Source organism: Bubalus bubalis, chromosome 19 (genome assembly GCF_019923935.1).
Source record: "Bubalus bubalis isolate 160015118507 breed Murrah chromosome 19, NDDB_SH_1, whole genome shotgun sequence".
NCBI lineage: Eukaryota > Metazoa > Chordata > Mammalia > Artiodactyla > Bovidae > Bubalus > Bubalus bubalis.
Window position 1 is genome coordinate 7,842,317 of NC_059175.1, and position 21,821 is coordinate 7,864,137.

At 39.3% G+C, this 21,821-nt stretch overlaps 1 protein-coding gene across 4 annotated transcripts; it reads right to left on the reverse strand.

Moving 5' to 3' along the window:
• Nucleotides 1–2,831: 2,831 nt before the first annotated feature.
• Nucleotides 2,832–21,781, reverse strand: UTP15 (UTP15 small subunit processome component). Of its 4 annotated transcripts, none has more exons than XM_006062117.4 (13): nt 21,526–21,781; nt 16,360–16,523; nt 15,288–15,380; nt 15,013–15,197; nt 13,731–13,909; nt 13,149–13,274; nt 11,615–11,750; nt 9,970–10,054; nt 8,440–8,589; nt 7,615–7,716; nt 5,985–6,118; nt 5,759–5,817; nt 2,832–5,299 (listed from the first exon to the last, which is right to left on the reverse strand). In XM_006062117.4, exons 2-13 carry the CDS (start codon nt 16,447–16,449, stop codon nt 5,079–5,081), a joined length of 1,560 nt encoding a protein of 519 aa, XP_006062179.1. In that variant the 5' UTR covers nt 16,450–16,523; nt 21,526–21,781; the 3' UTR covers nt 2,832–5,078. The 4 variants fall into 4 exon arrangements, with proteins under 4 accessions (XP_006062179.1, XP_044788640.1, XP_006062180.1 ...); XM_044932705.2 differs by having other exon boundaries at nt 21,504–21,781; XM_006062118.4 differs by lacking the exons at nt 15,013–15,197; nt 15,288–15,380.
• Nucleotides 21,782–21,821: the final 40 nt, after the last annotated feature.

Here is a 21,821-nt window from a genome sequence, read left to right on the forward strand (position 1 = left end):
GTCACCATATGTAGGGCAGGAATATGAGCAGCCCTTGCCCCTAATAAGGTTAAAGTGTCTTATTAACCCTAAGGGGCTTCCCTGGTGGCTCAGAAGGTAAAGAATCTGCCTACAATGCAGGAGACCCCACTTTGATCCCTGGGTCGGGAAGATCCCTTGAAGGAAATGGCAACCCACTCCAGTATTCTTGCCTGAAGAATTCCATGGACAAGAGGAGCCTGGTGGGCTACTGTCCACAGGGTGGACAGGAGTCAGACACGACTGAGCGACTTTTACTCACTCTCACTCAACCTATGGAATACAAAGTACCTGGAAGAAGAGGTCTTTAAGGAAAACATTTTGCAAGTGATTCTGGTGGGTGGAGCTTGACTGAAAGCTAGGTAGCACCTCCTTAGATAAAGATGAGCAGCAGGGATGATGTTACTTTGGAGTGGGAAGACAAAGACTTACACTCTAGGATTAGGAGTCAATTTATCCCAGTATATATCTCAAAATGCACAAAAACTTACGTAAAAGCTTACTCAATGCCTAACTGCAAGAATGGAAAGAGTCTGGTTAAAACTGATTATGGCACATCTTGTTCAGTGAGATAGGGCAGGATAAAAAAAAAAGATGAAGCAGAGCTCTATGTACTAAGTTGGCAGATTCTCTGATGCACAGTAAGTGGAAGGTGAAATGCACAACAGCAAGTATAGCGTACTCCCATTTGTTTAGAGTTGAGGGTGTATGTGTGTGTGTTACTCACTCAATCATGTCCGACTCTTTGCCACCCATTTACTATAGGCCACCAGGCTCCTCTATCCATGGGAGTCTCCAAGCAAGAATACTGAAGTGGGTTGTCATTCCCTTCTCCAGGGGGTCTTCCTGACTCAGGGATCGAGCCCAGGTCACTTGCATCTAAGACAGATTCTTTACCATCTGAGCCAACAGGGAAGCCCAGATGTGTAGACCATTTTGAGGGTATGTATGCTCTTATATTCGGAGAAGGCAATGGCACCCCACTCCAGTACTCTTGCCTGGAAAATCCCATGGACGGAGGAGCCTGGTGGGCTGCAGTCCATGGGGTCGCTAAGAGTCGGACATGACTGAGCGACTTCACTTTCACTTTTCACTTTCATGCACTGGAGAAGGAAATGGCAACCCACTCCAGTGCTCTTGCCTGGAGAATCCCAGGGACGGGGGAGCCTGGTGGGCTGCCGTCTATGGGGTCGCACAGAGTCAGACACGACTGAAGCGACTTACAGCAGCAGATATATTCACACAAGATTTGAAGGCAGGAGGCAGGGGGTCCTGCTTCCCGTGTGTCCTTGCTAGCCAGCTTCCTCTTCGGTCCTCCCGAGTGCCGCTAATGTTGTCCCCACACCCCTCAAACAGCTGTCCTAACAGGTAGGGCAGGTGAGCCTCAATGCTTCTGGACCACTCTGCCCCATTCCTTCCCAAGAAAACCTCTCCTTAAACTTTAACATCATTTGACTACATATGTAATACTCCACTTTATTGTTCATCAATAAGGGCCACTCTGTATTGATTCTTTAAAAAAAAAAATATTTTTGGCTGCACTGGGTCTTCATTGCTACACATCAGCTTTCTCAAGTTGTGGTGAGCAGGGGTGGGCAGGGACGACTCCTCGTTGCGATGGCTTCTCTTGTTGCAGAGCCCCAGGGTGCGCGGGCTTCAGTAGTTGTGGTACACAGGCTTATGTCCCCTGCACTGGCAGGATTTCCAACCACTGGACCACCAGGGAAGTCTTCCCCATAGAATTTTCAACACTGTTGCTCCTCGCTTGCTGTCACTCTCTCTGACGTTACTCTTGGCTTCATTCAGTCATAATCTTGGCTTGTTCACCAGCACATTTCATGTCTCCAGCTTACTACCTTTAATACCCAAACTGTAACTCCTCAACTCCACACATACCAACAGTCCGTCAACCCGGTCCTTCTCAGTCCCTCATGATCTCATTTCCTTACTTACCCAGCTTTGATTCCATGGTGCATTATACATTTCATATCTCAGCAATGCCCTTGTCCCTTTCTTAATTACTCTGCACTCACTGATGAAACCTCTGCTGTTGATTAAGTCCATACTTCAGCCTACCCAACATCTGCATCCTCAGAGCCAAACGTGACAAGAGAAAAGCAGTCATGCTGATTGGTCTTGCTCCCGTAACACTTCTTCGCACGTGGGCCTGAGCTCTGCTGGTAATGCTGCTTCGCTCTCTACTACTTTCATTCCCCCAACAGTAACAACAGCAAACAACAGAAATAGTCTAGGTACTTTTATAGGCATTAACTCACTTAATTCTCACAGCCACTCTCTGTGGTTGTGTCTAATTAACAGATGAGGAAAATGAAATACAAAGTGGTAAAATAATTTGCCCAAAGTCACAGTCACACCGCCAGCGACTGGCTGAGCCAAGATTCAAACTCAGGCAGACAGGCTCCAAAGTATGAGCTCTTGGCCTCTCTCATACCTACTCCATGTTCTCTTTTCAAACGTTCAACACCTCTGATCTCCAGCTTCTCCAGGCTGTTTCAGTTGCTTGTTTTTTCCAATAAAGGAACTCATTAAAGACCTTCCACAAACCACATCACTGCTACACACTTAACTGCATCTGTGTCACATCTCTGTCTTCCTTCCTGAGCAATGCGAAAACCATTCATACACTGCCTAAGCCAACCTTTGCACACGCAGACCCCTACCTCCTCCCAGGGACACTGATCCAGCCATTGGCACCCCTCTCCCATAATCATCAGTTTCCCCTTCTCTACAAAGGGATTATCCCCACGAGCATACACGGTCATTCCATTCAGAAAATTACTATATTTTAACAATCATTTTAAATGAGGCTTTTAATTTATGTTTGATAGAGCTGATTCAAGTTGAACAGACTAAATTTCTTTAAACAAACTTACTTATACCCCAGAGTCCTTTAAACAACTTAATAGCATTTATACATCGGAGGTATTTGATTTTCTTGTAAATAGCACTTCAAATCAACAAGCATTTGAAGCAACAAGCATTTGACCAACAAGCAAAACTTTCCACAGTTCGTAACTTTTATAAATAAAATAAATTAAATGTACAGTGAATAAGTTCTCTGAAACACTTCAATATTTCTGCGGGTTTAGTAACATCTTAAAAATAATTTCAACTAAAATTCACAAATCTAAAAACCTGTTAGGCATTTTTAGGCGTTTTAAGTTGGAAATGAAGGCCAATGTTACACTGTAATATGCCAATTACAAATAGTACTTCAAGTAGCAAACACTACAGCTTGTCCCAAACTTTAAAAACTATTCATGAACTCAGCACTGAACTACTGATGGCTATGAGAACTGCTTCCTAGCCTTTTTGAAAATTTATAATTATTACATATCTCATCTAAAAAATGGCAGCACTCTGGTGAAGTTGTGTTAAAGGAATGAGTGGTTTTGGCCCCAGCAAGCAGGCCAGTTCACAGTGCTGGGATGAGGAACTCAAGCTTGGGGAATTCAAGGGTGAATTCAATGATAAATGAGAATACCAACCCTGGATGCCAAAAACTAGTTTTTTGGAAGAACCTCAACCTTTCAGCTTTACTAGTACCGCATTTATCGGTGTATTTATGAAATTTAAAAAAAAACTTATAAATTAACCCTTCTTAACATAAAGACAGAGCTTCTGATCTTGACTAATCTCATAAATACTCAAGGAAGCAAATTCTTGGTTTCTTATAAGCCACTGGGCTTCATAATGGCTTAAATCAATTCATGAAGGGAAAACCAGATTCTCTTTTGAGCATACATCCTATCAGAACATGGGAATATTTCTTTCTGCTTTAAAAATACACATATAAATTCACAGAACTGGAAGTGAATTTAAGAGGAGATTGCAATTACAAATCTTCCTTTAATTAAGGACTCTTCTAGCCTAAGACATATTTCCTTACAGATAGTTAACTACTTCAGGAACTGGAGGAAGGTGGAAAAGGGACCAAGTATAAAATCAGTGTGCTAGAAATGAATAGTCAGTGACTATCCATCAGGAATTGATACATCCCAGGAAGTCAAGAAGAAAATAAGAGTCTCTTTATAAAAAATGTGATTTATGTTAAACTTAAAAAAAAATAAAAAATACAAGGGGTTCTGAAACACAAAATGATATTAAGAATAGAGGAGGGGAAAATAACCTAAATACAGGCCAAAGAAAATGATTTTCAGAGGTAGGTAGCGGCAAGATAAGCTCCAAATATAGGTATAAAAAGGCTGAAAGGCTATTGGTCACAAGAGAAATGGCAAATTTTATCATTCCCCTGACCTGAAACAAGCTGAAAAGCTGGTAGAAAGGCTGCATACTGAGGGGAAAAGGATAAATATGGTTCCGAAGGCTTACCTACAGGCCCTGTCCTGAGCAGCACAGTCAAGATTATGGGAAGAAAAAGAAAACACAGGCTGGTGAGCACAATTTCTAGCTATCAAATCTGCCTCATCACACTCTCTGAATACATGTCAAACTCGTGTCAAGCACCCGGAGTTGGCTACTAAGCTGCCACACCAGGAACAGATACAGCCCAATTACCAGCTGAGGTGGAACTCGTGACTTGGGACAAATGACAACAGCAAGGAAAGGGGGCACGTTCAGCTGGAGCCTGGCGACCCCACGTGCACTGACTGGAGAATTTACTGGCTGTTGCCATTTGTTTTCCTGTTTTTCCACGATAGAAGGAAAAAATAAAGCCCTGTTCCTCTGGCAGGATTCTTAAGTCGAAACCCTCTCCAGAGTTCTGAGTGTTTACTCAAATGTTGAAACAGAACTCAGCTATATTAAAATTAATGCCGACCTGTCCAAGATGGACATACACTATGACCAAAACTGAGATCTCTTCCAGCTGAAGATGCCATGAAATAATTCAAAATAGAACATGGAAAACCATGTTTAAAAAGTTTCTTATTTTCCAAGCATAGTTATTCCAGTCTCTTCTATAAAACTGCTTCTGCAAATAGATCTTTTTAATGTATCAAAGAGATTCTCTTCCCAGTAGTTAATAGCATCAAATCTATTCCATGTTAGGAGTTCTTAAGTTTCCTGTTAAGCAGACACTATGATTCAATCTTATTGTTCTCTAGAAATCCATCAGATGTATTATGCTGCAACACAGAAGTGCTTTCTTTCCTTGTCATGGTAGCAAAAAGCATATCCATCATCCCCAAGGTTTCCAGTAGTTCTCGTTGGTAATCAATCTCTTTTTCTACAAGTCCTTGAAGTATCAAAAACTTTTTATCAACTACAGGTGATTGACCAATCACAGGTAGATATATATCTAGAAAGAGAGGAAACATTAACTATAAACATCTTTCTAAACAAAATATGAACAGCAGAATTTAGAAAAAGTACAAAAATATTAATATAAAAGACACCAAAATATCTGTACTTGTACAATTTATGTTTTACATAAATAATCCATCTGAATAAATGTATTTCAGAGAGAAATAATTAATTCCGACTTATTTTTCGTTTTCTCATTAAAAATTAGTCATGGTCATTGTAGGTATTTAAAGAAAAAAACTTTTTAAATTATAATAACCCTAGTGCTAGCAATTGAAAGCCAATCCATTGTAAACATTTTACTCTACTTTAAAATGCACTGACTTACTATTATTGTTTTCTCCATGAAATCTTTACTGGAGACTTGATACAGACAAGGTATTTCAATCTATTTGATTTCATTATCTGACACCTCTACTTCTTCAAGCATGCTAGAATTTTAGCAACTACTTACCAATAATTATTTCAGCAGCATTAATCAAAACAGGGGCAAATCTTGGCTGAGACAGATTCCTACAAAGCAAAAATTCTGTTTACTGAAACCTGCAAACTTTAAAAAAATCCTTAAAACCGATTTACTAAACTGTTCTGTCAGTTCTCTACAAATCTCAAACTAAAAGTAAATTTGGAGATAAAATTTCAGATGCAAAATACATGCATTTCAGAGACAGAAAACATACCTTATCAAAAAATTAAGAACACGACTGATTTCCTTTTCATCTCGACCTGCAAGGGCATTTGCAAGGACTCCTCTTCGATTTAGCTCCTTTATGATGGAAACTGTAACCTCGGGTGTCTTTATTGTACAAGTAGGCTAGAAAATTTTTCAGAGTCAACATGAACAGCACAAGAAAAGAATCAGTCTTAGTACTCACTAATAATTACCACATTTAAATAGGTTTTTTTCCTTCCCAGTTTTGAGTCATGGCAAGAAACAAAATAATTCTTTTAAAAATAAACTCAATGTTATATGGCAGCCTGGATGGGAGGGGAGCTTGGGAAAGAATGGATACATTTATAGCTGAATAGATACATTTACAGCTGAATGAATACATGAACAGTCAAGTCCCTTCACTGTCTACCTGAAACTATCACAACACTGTTAACTGGCTATACCCCAATACAAAATAAAAAGTTTAAAATAAAAAAAAAATTCTTTAAGCTCCAGAATTCCCTGGTGGCCCAGTGGCTAAGAATTTGCCTGCCAGTGCAGGAAACCCGTATTCAATCCCTGGTCTGGGATGATTTCACATGCCACAGGGCAACTAAGCCCATGCGCTGCAACTACTGAAGCCCGGCACTTTCGAGTTCATCAGTTCAGTTGCTCAGTTGTGTCCAACTTTTTGCAACCCCATGGACTGTAGCACACTAGGCTTCCCTGTCCATCACCAACTCCAGGAGCTTGCTCAGACTCATGTCCATCGAATATGTGATGCCATCCAACCATCTCATCCTCTGTCGTCCCCTTCTCCTCCCGCCTTCAATCTTTCCCAGCATCAGGGTCTTTTTAAATGACTTAGTTCTTCTCATCAGGTGGCCAAAGGATTGGAGAGTTTCAGCTTCAGCATCAGTCCTTCCAATGAATATTCAGGACTGATTTCCTTTAAGACTGACTGGGTGGATCTCCTTGCGTTCCAAGGGACCCTCAAGAGTCTTCTGCAACACCATAATTCAAAAGCATCAGTTCTTCGGTGCTCAGCTTTCTTTATAGTCCAACTCTCATATCCATACATGACTACTGGAAAAACCATAGCTTTGACTAGATGGACCTTTGTCTGCAAAGTAATGTCTCTGCTTTTTAATATGCTGTCTAGGTTGGTCATAGCTTTTCTTCCAAGAAGCAAGTGTCTTTTTCATGTCATGGTTGCAGTCACCATCTGCAGTGATTTTGGACCCCAAGAAAATAAAGTCTGTCACTGCTTCCATTGTTTCCCCACCTATTTGCCGTGAAGTAGTCCTACTGGTTCCAAATTGGGACAAAAGTACATCAAGGCTAGAGTCCATGCTCCGTAACAAAAGAAGCCACCAGGAGACTCCCGTGAACCATAACTAGAGAGAAGACCTCACTTGTCACAACTAAAGAAACCCTACATAGCAACGAAGACCCAGTGCAGCTAAAAATAAATTATAAAAGTTAAAAATAATGTCCTTGTGGGTTCATCAGTTCCAACAAATGCACCCCGCAGGCTCTGCATGTGCGGGGCAGATGGGAAAGCTCTGTACCTTCCCCTCAATCATGCTCTGAACCTAAAACTGCTCTAAAAAAAAGTTTTTACAAAAAGAAAAATCGCACACACTTTACTCACTCACCTCAAGGACTCTGTCAAGTGCCTTAGAGATCCGGAAGTTTTTCAGATCCCTGTCATACAATTCTAGATGTTTCTTTGATGGTCTGTTGATCAAAATGTCATCCTGCATTGAAAAGCAAATTTACAAAGAAAAATCAATATCCAAATAGTTTCATTCGAAATAATCATAGTTCCACACTGTCCTCGAAGTCTATCATAAAGAAGGGTTATAAGCCCATGAAGTCAATCAAATGAAAATGGAACAATCTGCCACATCACCATGTTCTTAGTGTCCTGTGATTTTAACTTGGGATCCACACACAACATCTCCATCCTGGGCAGACACTGCTCACTGCAATTCTCTTTACATAGCAAGCAGTGACTGAGTAGAAAGAGAACAAGAATCCAAGCAACCAACTAGTCCCAGTAAAGAAATCCTGGATCAATCACAACTTCTTTGTATCTCCATCTTCTCAGATGTCAAATGGAGATATAATTGGCTCTACTCTTTTTCAGGGTTATTTAGAAGATCAAACCAGACAGTGTGTGAAAGACACTGTTCTGAGCATAGTAATGTTGCCAAGATTCAGGGCATTAAGAAGTATCATTAGACAGTTTCTTCAACAAATGGTTTTGGGAAAACTGGACAGTTACATCCCATTACTTATTAATTTAATGTCCCCAATCTAGCAATCTGGAGATAAATATGAAGTAGAGAAAAGTAAAATCAAGTTAAAAATGAAGCTAACTGCCAGGTGAACTACACTTTTTCAGAAATGTGCAGGGATGAAGCTGGCTATTCTAACAACTTTCATCTGTAAAAAATATATATGAAATATACAAATACCTGTTGTTTCATATAATTTTTTCCCTTAATAAAAGTTCGATATGCAGGCCTTCTTCTCCTGGGCACTGAATCCTTCTTTGCTTCAGATTTCCGATGTTTAACACTCAGTATTCCATTGGTCATTCCTACAACTATTGTCTCATCTTCATGCTAAGAGCAATTAGAAAAGTAAGTTAGTGTATTAGGAACTCATAATTCACCTTGCTTTTTCTTCCAAATACCATTTATAATGTGCTTGCTACTTTCCGTACTTTCATCAAGAGTTCCATTAGGATACTGATTCTCTGCCTAACAGTGACTGACCTATGTGAAAAGTTAAAGTAAAATCATTTTTATTCCTCTAAGATACTACTGTTCGACAGGAACTGCTGGAGAACGGATAGGCTACCCACTCCAGTATTCTCGGGCTTCCCTTTGTGGCTCAGCTGGTAAAGAATCCACCTGCAATGAGGGAGACCTGGGTTCTATCCCTGGGTTGGGAAGATCCCCTGGAGAAGGGAGAGGCTACCACTGCAGTAATCTGGCCTGGAGAATTCCATGGACTGTATAGTCCATGGGGTCGCAAAGAGTCAGACACCGCTGAGAAATTTTCATTTTTAATTATACCTGGAAATTATCACTGCCAGTTGGTATAATAATACACAGTTAATAACATCTTGGGAAATATTTCCAAAATAATTTTTCCCCATACTCTCTTCCTAGAAAAAGAATGATGTGGTAGCATGCGTGTGTGGACCCATGCTAAGTTGTTTTAGTCATGTCCAACTCTTTTGTGACCCTTTGGACTATAGCACACCAAGTTCCTCTGTCCACAGGATTCTCCTGGCAAGAAAACTGGAGTGGGCTACCATGCCCTCCTCCAGGGGATCTTCCCAACCCAGGGGGTGAACCCACGTCTCCTACGTCTCCTGCACTGGCAGGTGCGTTCTTTCCCACTAGCGCCACCAGGGAAGCCCCAGAGGTGGCACGACTTTCCAACATCTTGTCAAGAAAACATTTTATAACTTCTTTTTCACTCCCAGTTCAGATTTCTATATAAGGTGTTCAAACCTATTCCTCCTCCTCAATAGCTCATGAAACTTGACACTAAACACCCCAGAAAGAGCAGTTAACAAAGAAAAGGAGACATTTCATTTTGTTGCCCCTTTGTCTCCCCTCACCCCTTGCCCGCCCTTTTGTTTTTTGGCTTAGAGAGCCAACCTGACTTTTTGGAGTATTTAACCCTTGTGTTAAATGTGCTGAAGAGAGATTTATCTACTTTCCAGGTCCCTCCCTTAGTGTTAACAATGCCTATACAACACTACAGTTAGTTTGAGTTGTGCAATGAGTAGGACCTAAATCTGAATTCATGCTTAGTTATTAAGACAACTCATATATTCCAGCAATTGTCTTAACCCAATTATCTAATGTGACAAGAAGACAATAATACTTATTCAAATGCAAAGATAAACCTTAATACTTCACGTTAGTTTCATTTAACAGGCAAGGTTAGTCAAAGTTTAAAAAAAAAAAAAGGCTAAAAATACTTACTGCAAGTGCAAGACTCAAAATTGAAGCTGTATAATCAAAACTGTGGACTACTTTGTAGGAAGTTGTGCTATATACTTTCACCTTCCTAACCAAAAAAGAAAAAAAGAGCTTTGTCACAAAGCATCTTAGAAATGAGTATAAAAAGTTAGTTTTTAAAAATTCAATATATGAATATTAAAGCATACAACAATGAAGAAAAATGATTAGTAACATTAGTTACAGAGTTATTTATCACTGAATCTCTTTTAAAAACAAACTCTTTTTTATTGTTTGCATAAAGACTTCAACCAGCCACCAGAAGGATAGACCAGTGTCTCCTGAAGATGAAACTCGAAACTAAAGAAACAGCATCAAAGTCCACTGAAGTCAAAGAGTAGGGTTTCTCAGCTGCACTCATCGTTACTGACACTGTGGGCAGGATAATTCTTTGTAATGGTGGCTGTCCTGTGCGCTGCAGGACCTTCAGTGGCGTTCGTGACCTTTTCTCCCTACACACCAAGAACACTCTACCCCCAGGCTGTGACAACTACTGAAAACGTCCACAGAGAGTGCGAACAGCCCCTGAGGGACAAAAGGCACTCTGGGTTGAGAACTACTATGAACAGAGCTAACCTACCAGGAGCTTTTGAAGGGACACATCTAAAAATCAAGTCCCAAACTGTCTACTAATACCACTGCAGGGAATTTGCTTTATATTTACATGGTAAGTTCCTCTGTATCAGAAGTATTTTCTAGCTTTTAAAATATGCATACTTTTTAATAAATATGATGAAAAACCAAGGCTTTACATAACAGTGAAAAAAGAAATATGGAAATAAAAGGAGCAACAACAGATAAATGAAAGTAAACTCTAGAACTGGGTCATCGCTCCAGCCACATGTGGCTCGTGAGCACTTAAAATGTGGGCAGTGAAAAAGAAGTGAATTTATTTTACTTAATTTTAAAATTGAGGCAGTATAAAAATATTTTTCTATTAAAACAACTATATTTCACTTAAATCATAAAGTATCATTGGGCATGTATATGAGGCTGAACTTGTTTCCGGTCTATCATTAATAATTTTATGCTGATTACATACTAAAATAATGTTTTAGAGTAAATATATTATTAATTTTACCTTTTAAACATGGCTGGCAAAACTGAAAATTACATATGTAACTCAGACTGTGTTTCTGTTGTACAGCACTGTTCTAGAACATTAACTGGTGAAACACTAATGCTTACTGAATATAGTAATATTTAGAAATACATAATTTCCAGACAATTAATACATAGAAATTTTTATACGAAGTTTTAAATTTTAAAGAATATAAGCTAGAAAATATATACACATACTCATAAGTATTTCAAAATATACAATAATGGTTTTAAAAGAAAACTACAGAATAACAAATTATTTTAAAAGCATATTCAAATGATTCAATAAATTCCTGAAGTATATAACTAAAGCAAAAAATTACATCAAGGGAGAAAATAAGTTTGCTCTGTATAAATGAAAGGTCAAAACTATTTTCAACTCAACAGATTTTTTCATGGAAATCGTTTGGCAGCATATTAATGCTATCACAAGTTGGGCAGAAATAACATTTCTTCAAGCAGTAAACATATGCACACTAAGAATGATTAAGAAAATTAAAATGCTAACCTATCCAGTGAGCCAGAGAGTAACCTCTGTCCCGAGCTGCTGAGACATAAACATGTCACAGTTTTATGATGATTTTTTAAAGACACTAGCAACTGTCCTCCTTTTAGCATGTCCCAGACTTTAACATACCGACCTCCTATAAAAAGAAATAATCATTAGTTTAATTTGGAAAACAACTGAAAAGCACCATAAAATCATTCTTCAAAGGAATTTTGTACAAAAATGGGAAAGAATAACGAAGATATCGTTTCCTAAAAATTTTGTGAATCCCAACAAAACTGAAAAACTTCTCTATAACTTTTACTCTAAGAAGGGGAAGCATTCTTAAAAGCAATTTAATCCAATGGTTTAAAAAGAAATTTTTTAACATGGCATCTTTTCTTTCAGTTAAGTTAAGCAAAAGTCTAGCAGGTAAAACAGAAATAGGCTGGAAAGCAAGGAGTGGGGGAGGACAAGGAAGCTGGGGTTGGTGGGGACAAAGTTCTTACCCATCCTGACTGTGAAAAAGGGCCTGGAACCCAATTCTCAGTCCCTGTCTCCCCATGGGCAGCAGCTCATGAAAGAGACCACAGTTTGAAACCACTGACCTTGCCCAGTGGTCAGATAGACCTCTCATCTTCAAGGTCTATCTATAAGGGATTGCCCAAGGTCACACAATTAATTAGTGACAGAGAGAGATCAGCATACTAGACATCCATTCTTCCTGTTCAACTTGTACGTACTTCCATTTCTCAAAATAACAGCAAGAAAAATAGAAACTCTAACAATATTATCAACTTATTTTGAAATCAAATAGGTATGAGGAAAAGAGTATAAAACAGGATAACTTCTATTTGGATTTTAGAATTAAGCAAAAAAACAAAGCAAAGCTATACACTACCTATGTATTCTTCTAATGCCAACACACGAATTTTGACTTAACAAATGAAAAAAGCCAATTTACTACTTCCATTATAAATCTGAAAATGCACTATGAAGGATAATGAAAAAAATACCTCAGTTTCAACTTGACAAAAAATACACTGAGGCCACTCTGAGTCCACGTTATCTCCTCCTCCAGCATGATCAGCTCTTTTCTGGGTAAGGCCATTTCAATCAAAAGTCACATAAAAAGAGAGAAGCCTAACTCTAGATCTGAAAGAACCTATGTTTTCAAAAGCAGCTACAGATCTCGTATGTAGGAACAACAGCAGGAGTCCGACCTGGATTTCTGGGTAAGTACGTAACACAGGCTCTCAAATTCTGAGATTGCTGATTTGCTACTTACCACTTTTTCTTGGACAAATTACTTAAAACTTTGTCTTTATTTTGTAAAACAGAGAAAACTATCTTTTAAGCACATCTAGGGGACTGGAGAGAATAAAAGCACAGTGCCTGGCTCACAGTAGGTTCTCAGTAAATAAAAATTGCTCGCCTATCCCACTTATCAACTGTCTAAGCAAAAAAACTAAATGTGCAATTCAAGTGCACACTGACAAAGAAATACCTGACTTGAGACAAACAATACTGGTGAAACAATTTTTAAAGGAAATACCTGCTGATACCAGAAGACCTCCAGAGGGAAAAAGCAGGACACTCTCCACTGGCTGTCCATGCTCGACAGAGATAACACTCTGGTTTGTTCGTGCATCAAACATCTTCACAGTATGATCATATGATCCTAAAACAAAAATGTGTGTGTGTGTGCATATTCAAACAAAACTTTACCAGGAGAAAAGGCTTAGATGAAATTTTAAAAAGACATATGTATACTCAAGATACAGTACTTCTAAACCCTATGTTACCACTGTCTGTTTCTGAAACACTAACCTACATGGAACCTTAAACTATTTCTGCCTTCAGATGACTGAGTCATCTGGGAGTCTGACACAGACACCCATGACGACTGGACTGCATCACCTCTGCTTCCTGATCACTGGGGGATCTCTGAAAACCAGAGCATGATGTTTCAAATCACATGTGGAGGACAATTAAGAACAATCCCCCAAAGAAGAAAAAGAAAAGAAAACAACAGGATAAACACATACATATTTCTTTGAAAAAGAATCCCAAAGTAACATCCAAGTATATCAATAAAATTACCAACTTCAAGAGGGAAGAAAAAGATTTCACTAACCTGTGACAAAGAGATCTGGATTCAGTTTGCTAGCACATCCACACCTCACATAATCAGAATGTTCTTTGAATGTCAGAATTTCTTTGGAGTTTGGAATATCCCATAATTTAACTGTATAATCATCAGCCCCAGAAACCACATGATATTTGTCAGCTGTAAAATCTACTGAATGAACTGCTCTGAAAAATCAAGAATCAATATATCAAAAAACAAGAAAAAATTATTTCTGGTATCTTCTAACATCCTAAATAACAAGAAAAGCAGCTCATTTTCAGTAAGTAATTGTAGAGAGAAATCATGAGAGAAAAATAAAATCTTAAAAATCTTTAAACAGATGTTTATCCTCAAGCCAATTTAAAATGTATATATCCCTGGTACTATGAAGTTAATAAAAATACTGAACAATGGCCTTAAAATTATATTTTCTGATATGTTAACATTTCTATTTTGCTGCTCAGTGGAAAGTTAAATGTTCTAAATGTTGGCACAAAGTTACTTTAATTTAAAAAATTTAAAAATGGGTAGTTCTTAAAAAATTCTAAGGAGACTTGCCACTAAGCAGGATCATGTTCCATGAATTTGCTATATTTAAAACATTTCACTGATGAACTAAGACTATCCTGATAATATACTATAAAAAACACTTTTGAGACTTAAAATCAACAGTAAATTTCAGCAATGACATTGGTAATCCTGAAACAAAGTTATAACACTGCCTTTGGCTGTTTAATTTTTAAGAAGCAAAATACCAAATACAAGTAGAAAAAAAACCCCCACCTTCCAACTTGATTTCAAAAAAACAAACTCTAATATAATCCAGGCCTCTTGAGTTCTCCATAACAGTTGTGAGGTTGCCTTTAGAACCTCAATGGGGTCACAAAACTCACTGAGAAGTTAACGAAAGCTATAGGACGTCTACATAGAGAAACGCACATTTCCTAAAATGTTGCAAAAAATTCTAGGGAATTCATGAGCCCCATCAAAATGGACCATAGGACTGAACCAGGTTATGCACTCTGTCTTAGAACAACCAGGAAATAAAGTCCATAGTGGTACATAATCGTCACAGAACTCTTTCTTTCAAAGCCTGTAAAACCAACAGAACTTACAACAAAACAAAAGTACAGAAAGACAACTACTTGTAACCGTATGGTGACAGATATTAACCAGTTTATTGTGACGATCATTACACAATACACACAAATACTGTACACCTGAAAGTAATGGAATGTATGCTAATTATACTTCAATAAAAAAATAAAACAAAACAACTGTCTCTTACTTAGTATGGCCTTCAAACTGCCTGAGGGGAGCCCTCCCGCTTATATCAAAAAGCTGAACCCCACCATCTTCACTGCCAGCCACAAGGAGTCTACCATCCTGTCGAAAAGTAGCACAGTATGCTGTGTCTTTAAATCGGGAAAAGGTTTTTATAGGTTCTTGGGAGTATCGGCCATAAATGTGAATCTACAACAAGATAAAAAACACAGCATTTTACTAGATGGCTCAAGAACAGCAGTAAATATAAACTCCGTAAAAGAAAAATATTACATTTACCCTTGAAGAAGCTGTGACTGCATAGTTATACGGAGGCTGGGGAGAAAAGTCTACTTTTGACACTGCACCAAACTCCTTGATCTGAACAGGTGTCTTAATGAAAAATAATAGAGAGTATTAACACAATTACAACCATGCAGGCTACTTTGTACCTTGCCTTTTTTTCACTAACATATCTTAGCTAACTTTTCATGTGAGCAATAGCTTTACCATCCATTGTAAGATATATCATAATTTACTTTACCAGTCCACTACTAACAAACAGGTTTTTCTGAGATTTCTAATATTATAAATAATACTTCAATGAGCATCTTTACACATAAGGATAACATACACAAATTTTGGAGAGTATATTCACTGATTAAGTTCCAAGCTGTGTAATTTACAAGACCACAAGTTATTTTTATTGTAAGAGATAATGCCAGAATTGCCCTCTGAAAAGTGTGTGCCAATTTTCCCTACCCCAAGCAGCAATGATGATCAAAATTTTTCATTTGTGCCAACATTATACATGAAAAGGTATCTAAATTATTATTCAATAATTATCCAATTATTGTTTTAATTTGCACTTATTCAATTATGAGTGAAGTTGGAGCTCTTTTAATATACTTATTGGCTACTTAAATTTCCTTTCCTATAAACTTTCCAATCCGAACATCTTTCCATTTTTCTATTAAGTCAATCATCTTTTTTATAAAGAAAAATCATTTAATTAGCCTTTTCAGACAGCACAGAATTCATTTTACATGTCTTCCTCCTGATATTAAGAAAAAAAAATTTTTTTAAACCTTCTTTCATATGAGATTCAAGTTCTAAAATTTAATTCACTTGCATTGATTAATCATCTATTGTGTGTTAGATACCTGTATTATTAAACTGATTAAGGAATATGGATTTTTATATAATTCCAAGAAAAAAAAAATCAGACATCAAATTTTCCACCCAAACTATAAGCTGCTGACAGATTATTTTTAGTTATTAACTCTTTACTAGCATATCCAAAGTCTTACAAATGCTGGAGAAATTGGCATTAAATGCAAAACAGCACCCCCTTAATTTTGTCTACACTTACCTTATAGTTGTTCCAGTACAGTGTATCTTGGGTGATTTTTTCACCAAGTACAGGATATGTCTGGATTGATACAGGCTTATAACCAGCCATACTTTCATATAATTGCACTGTTATCCAAGGGTAACTAGCTTGAAACTGGTGTAATTAAAGTGACTGTCTTATGTCTGAAAAAAAAAAATTTTATATACACATTACTACTATTCATAAACCTATATATAGTTATGATTCTCACTGTGTCTTTTCCAAAGGTTGTGCGGTAGCTTATAGATCAGTGATCATAACCATTTAACCTTAATACAGAAAAGACAATCTAAAGGAAACAAGAAGAAAACAGGGCTACCATAGTGTACTATCTGCTCAGTTATACGCAGAGACTACACACAAATGTTCCCACACCTAACTGACCAATTTACAACACTTGGGAATAAATCTGGCTCAGCCATCCAGTTGCCAAAGCAGAAAGAAACACACTGGCTTGGAACGTTCATTTATTAACAACAGAAAATATTAACATGAAACTGCAAATACAAATGCTTCCTAAAATTAAACTTAAGACAACATTTAATCTATAAGAACATAGTCTAGGGACCCGGGGCTTCCCTGATGGCTCAGAGGGTAAAGCGTCTGCCCATAATGCAGGAGACCCGGGTTCGATTCCTGGGTCAGGAAGATCCCATGGAGAAGGAAATGGCACCCCACTCCAGTACTCTTGCCTAGAAAATCCCATGGATGGAGAAGCCTGGTAGGCTACAGTCCATGGGGTCACAAAGAGTTGGACATGACTGAGCGACTTCACTTCACTAGGGACCTGACTTTCTGAAAGCCTAAAACTGCCAAGAAGAAAGCAGAGCTGATATTTTAATGTAGACGAATAAAATTAAATTTAAAAGCTTAAAATAAAAATCTAATATTCTGATGTATAAGATTAAAATTAAGTTAGTTGATTTTAAAAGACTTAAACTTAAGAAAGAAAACAAGAATAAAACAATTCTGAAGTGAAATTCTAGGGAGAAATATCAATAACCTCAGATATGCAGATGACACCATCCTTATGGCAGAAAGTGAAGAGGAACTAAAAAGCCTCTTGATGAAAGTGAAAGAGAAGAGTGAAAAAGTTGGCTTAAAGCTCAACATTCAGAAAATGAAGATCATGGCATCTGGTCCCATCACTGCATGGCAAATAGATGGGGCAACAGTGGAAACAGTGTCAGACTTTATTTTTTTGGGCTCCAAAATCACTGCAGATGGTGATTGCAGCCATGAAATTAAAAGACGCTTACTCCTTGGAAGGAAAGTTATGACCAACCTAGATAGCATATTGAGAAGCAGAGACATTACTTTGCCAACATAGGTCCGTCTAGTCAAGGCTATGGTTTTTTCAGTGGTCATGTATGGATGTGAGAGTTGGACTGTGAAGAAGGCTGAGTGCCAAAGAATTGATGCTTTTGAACTGTGGTGTTGGAGAAGACTCTTGAGGGTCCCTTGGACTGCAAGGAAATCCAACCAGTCCATTCTAAAAGAGATCAGTCCTGGGTGTTCTTTGGAAGGAACGATGCTAAAGCTGAAACTCCAGTACTGTGGCCACCTCATGCAACAAGTTGACTCATTGGAAAAGATTCTGATGCTGGGAGGGATTGTGGGCAGGAAGAAAAGGGGAAGATGGAGGATGAGATGGCTGGATGGCATCACTGACTCGACGGACATGAGTTTGAGTGAACTCCAGGAGATGGGAGGCCTGGCGTGCTGCAATTCATGGAGTCACAAAAAGTCGGACACAACTGAGCGACTGAACTGAACTGAAAGCTTTTATAATTCCACATTTGTTTTATTAAATCTAAGGTTTAAAAAATAACTTTTCACAACATGAAGAGTGTTTCTTTGCGTAAGTTTCTTCACATACCATAGGATCTTTACAATACCTTTACCTAAATGTTTTACAATGTTGTGCTGGTTTCTGCCATACAACAACTAATTAAAACTTTTAACTGACATGTAATCAAGCTGAAATGTCTTTCCAGAACCATTTATTTGCAACAGGGGAATGATTCAGTGGAGCAATTCATCTATTCTCAAAAGTCTGAAAACGCTGTATCAGTAACACCAAAATGCACAGGTGTAACATATTTTAAAGGCTTTGATGAAACATGGCAATTCATGATTTAAAAAAGGGAAACTTCTCTGTTCACCGAAGTACTTACAAAGTAACACACTGTTTTAGGCACTGGGGTACAATGCTGAGTGAAACAGACATGGTCAGTGCCTTCATATACTCTGAGACTCTTCATTTCAGCTGGTAATTGGCACCAGCTGGGAATCTTGAATCAGTCTTGTCATTCCTTCTCACTTCTAACATATAATATTTAGCAAGAGCTGCTGATTTTACCTTCCAAATCTTTCTAAACTCCATAATGTTCATACCACCTAGGTAGACTGCTCTAATTCACATCTTCTCAACTACTGAAATAGTGCAATATAAGGTCTCCCTGACTCTGTCTGTCTTCCAAATAGCCGTCAGAGTTACCGAACTACCATGCAAATCTAGCTTTTGCTACAAAGCCCAAAACTGCCCAGAAAAGAAGGTGCAGGCTCCTTCAAACAGAATTAAGGCCCTCTGTAATCTTGCCCTTGCTTATCTTTCCAGCTTCACTTCTTTTTACTCACTTAACACACCATGTTCTTCCTTGTCTCAGTATCTGTCTTCATCTGTCCTCTCTGGCAAGAATGATCTCTTTCTATCTACCTCTTATTTATCACTTAATATTCGAGAATCACATCCTCCAGGAAACCTATGACTTCCTTAGCTAGGTTATGGGCTTGTCTTTTATAAACCTACTTGACTGTATTTCTGTCAATTCATATAAACATATGGCATCATAATGATCTTTTTTCCCCATTAGTCAAAGCAATGGTTTTTCCAGTAGTCATGTCTGGATGTGAGAGCTGGGCCATAAAGAAAGCTGAGCACCTAAGAATTGATGCTTTTGAACTGTGGTGTTGGAAAAGACTCTTGAGAATCCCTTGGACTGCAAGGAGGTCAAACCAGTCAGTCCTAAAGGAAATCAGTTCTGAATATTCATTGAAAGGACTGATGCTGAAACTGAAACTCCAATACTTTGGCCACCTGATGGGAAGAACTGACTCACTGGAAAAGAGCCTGATGCTGCAAAAGACTGAAGGCAGCAGAAGGGTATGACAGAGGATGAGATGGTTGGATGGCATCACTGACTCGATGGACATCAGTTTGAGTGGGCTCCGGAAGTTGGTGATGGACAGGGGCTTGGCATGCTGCAGTCCATGGGGTGGCAAAGAGTCGGACATGACTGAGGGGCCAAACTGAAACTGAACATGTCATGTCTGGAAGACTAAAAACAACTGCTCGATGGGGGCTTCCCTGGCTCAGACAGTAAAGAATCTGCCTGCAATGCAAGAGATGTGGGTTCAATTCCTCGGCTGGGAAGATCCCCTGGAGAAGGGAATGACTATACCCACTCCAGTGTCCCTGCCTGGAGAATCCCAAGGACAGAGAAGCCTCATGGGCTACAGTCCATGGAATCACAAAAAGTCAGACATGACTGAGCGACTAACACTTCAGTTTCAAATAAATATTTGTGAAAGGAACAAAAGGAAGCATTGTGCTGGGTTATATGGGAAACAAAATTAAAACCATGAGTGGTGCAAACACTGCTATAAAGCACAAAGTCCACAGAGTTTTTCTGTAAAAGGCCAAAGAATAAATATTTTAGGCTTTGTAGGCCAGCAGGCAAAATGGAGGATATTATGTAGTTACTTACATACCAAGAAAGAAAAAATTCCAAATTTTTTACTAACAAGCTACCCCCAAAGAACTGTAAGTATGATATTCTGTTTATGAATGAGACTCTTTGGAGAAGGGGGAGAAAGTTTTATGGACTTTGAATGATGTGTCCTGTCATCAAATAGGGCTTCCCCGGTGGCAAAGTGGTAAAGAACCTGCCTGTCAATTCAGGAGATGAAGGAGACTCAGGTTCGATCCCTGGGTCGGGAAGATCCCCTAGAGGAGGGCAGGGCAACCCACTCCAGTCTTCTTGCCTGGAGAATCCCCATGGACAGAGGAGCCTGGGGAGCTAAGGTCCACAGGGTGGCAGAGAGTGAGACACAACTGAAGCCACTTAGCACATACCCATCATCAAACAAATCACAAACGCTCATCTATAAAAAGCATACGCGGCTCACTGACGGCCGCAGAACAGACAGTGGGCCAGATCTAGCCTGCCTGTGGGCCTTAGCCCCTCACTAGAGCACGGCTGACCCTTGAACAGCGGTTTTGAATTGTGTGGGTCTGCTTAGAGCAGATTTTTTTTTTAACAGTAAATACCACAGTACTACAGAATTACGGCTTGTTGAAAGCACAAGTGGAGCCCAGGATGTGGAGGAATCCCATACACGGAGAGTCCACTGTAAGTTATCCCTCCCAAGAAGGTAGGGGCCCCTAAAGCTGCCTCGCCGCAGTGTTCGAGGGTCAACTACATAGGCGATGGAGAACATAACTGCCTTGAAAGAAGTACTTTACAGTGGTTTGCCAGATTAAAGTGACGAACAGCATCAGAGGCAGGAGAGGGGAAGCAAGACGGTGCAAAAGCACGGATGCAAGAAGTGACGTGAAAATGAACAGGAAGAAAACAATCAGAGAGTGGTAACAGCCTGAAAAAACCGGGCCTGAATGAAAACTAGGTACTACTACATCACAAGGCACAACACCAAAAGTATGCTATAAGTAATATACAGAAAACAGAACGCTCAGACAAGACTTTAACTGGGAGGCTACCAGAAACATTCAAAGTGTGCATTTCAGTTGGGCCTTTAATATAATATTGAAACTAATTAACGACTTAATAAGAGCGGGCACTGCAAACTGAGAGAACCACATAAGCAAAGACAGAGATGGAGATCTGCCTACTACTTTGAAAGGGTGTGGATTACTCCAGGGACTAATAATGGTGGACAGTAGAAGTGGAGAGTGACCGTGGACGAGGAAAATCTAGATCGAAAGTAAATTGCGAGGATCCTGAGAGGTTGCTTAAGGAGTTGAGCCACTCCGCGGAGACTGGGAAGCCCCAGGGAAACATGCTAGATAGCAAGGAAGGCCTGATGTGAGTCTGGGGTACCTTCATTGGGAGCCCCCTTTACCTCCGTGAGCCCGGACGGTCCGCCGAGACTCCAGCGTCAAGGAGAATTTCTTGGACTCCGCCAGTCCCCTTCCTGACTATGCAGGAGAACGTGCAGAAGATCACGTGGATACTGTAAGAAACCCCTGAAACACGCCGCGAACAGAAGAGCCCTTCGTGTCGCACGAAGGTGACGTCAGGGCGCAGGCTCCCGAGACGCACGCAGCCTGGGTGACGCAGGGGCGGGTCCGATGGGCGGGGCTATGGTGGAGGAGGAGGCGTGGCCAGAGCGCGAGGCCAAGGCCAGGCGATAGACCC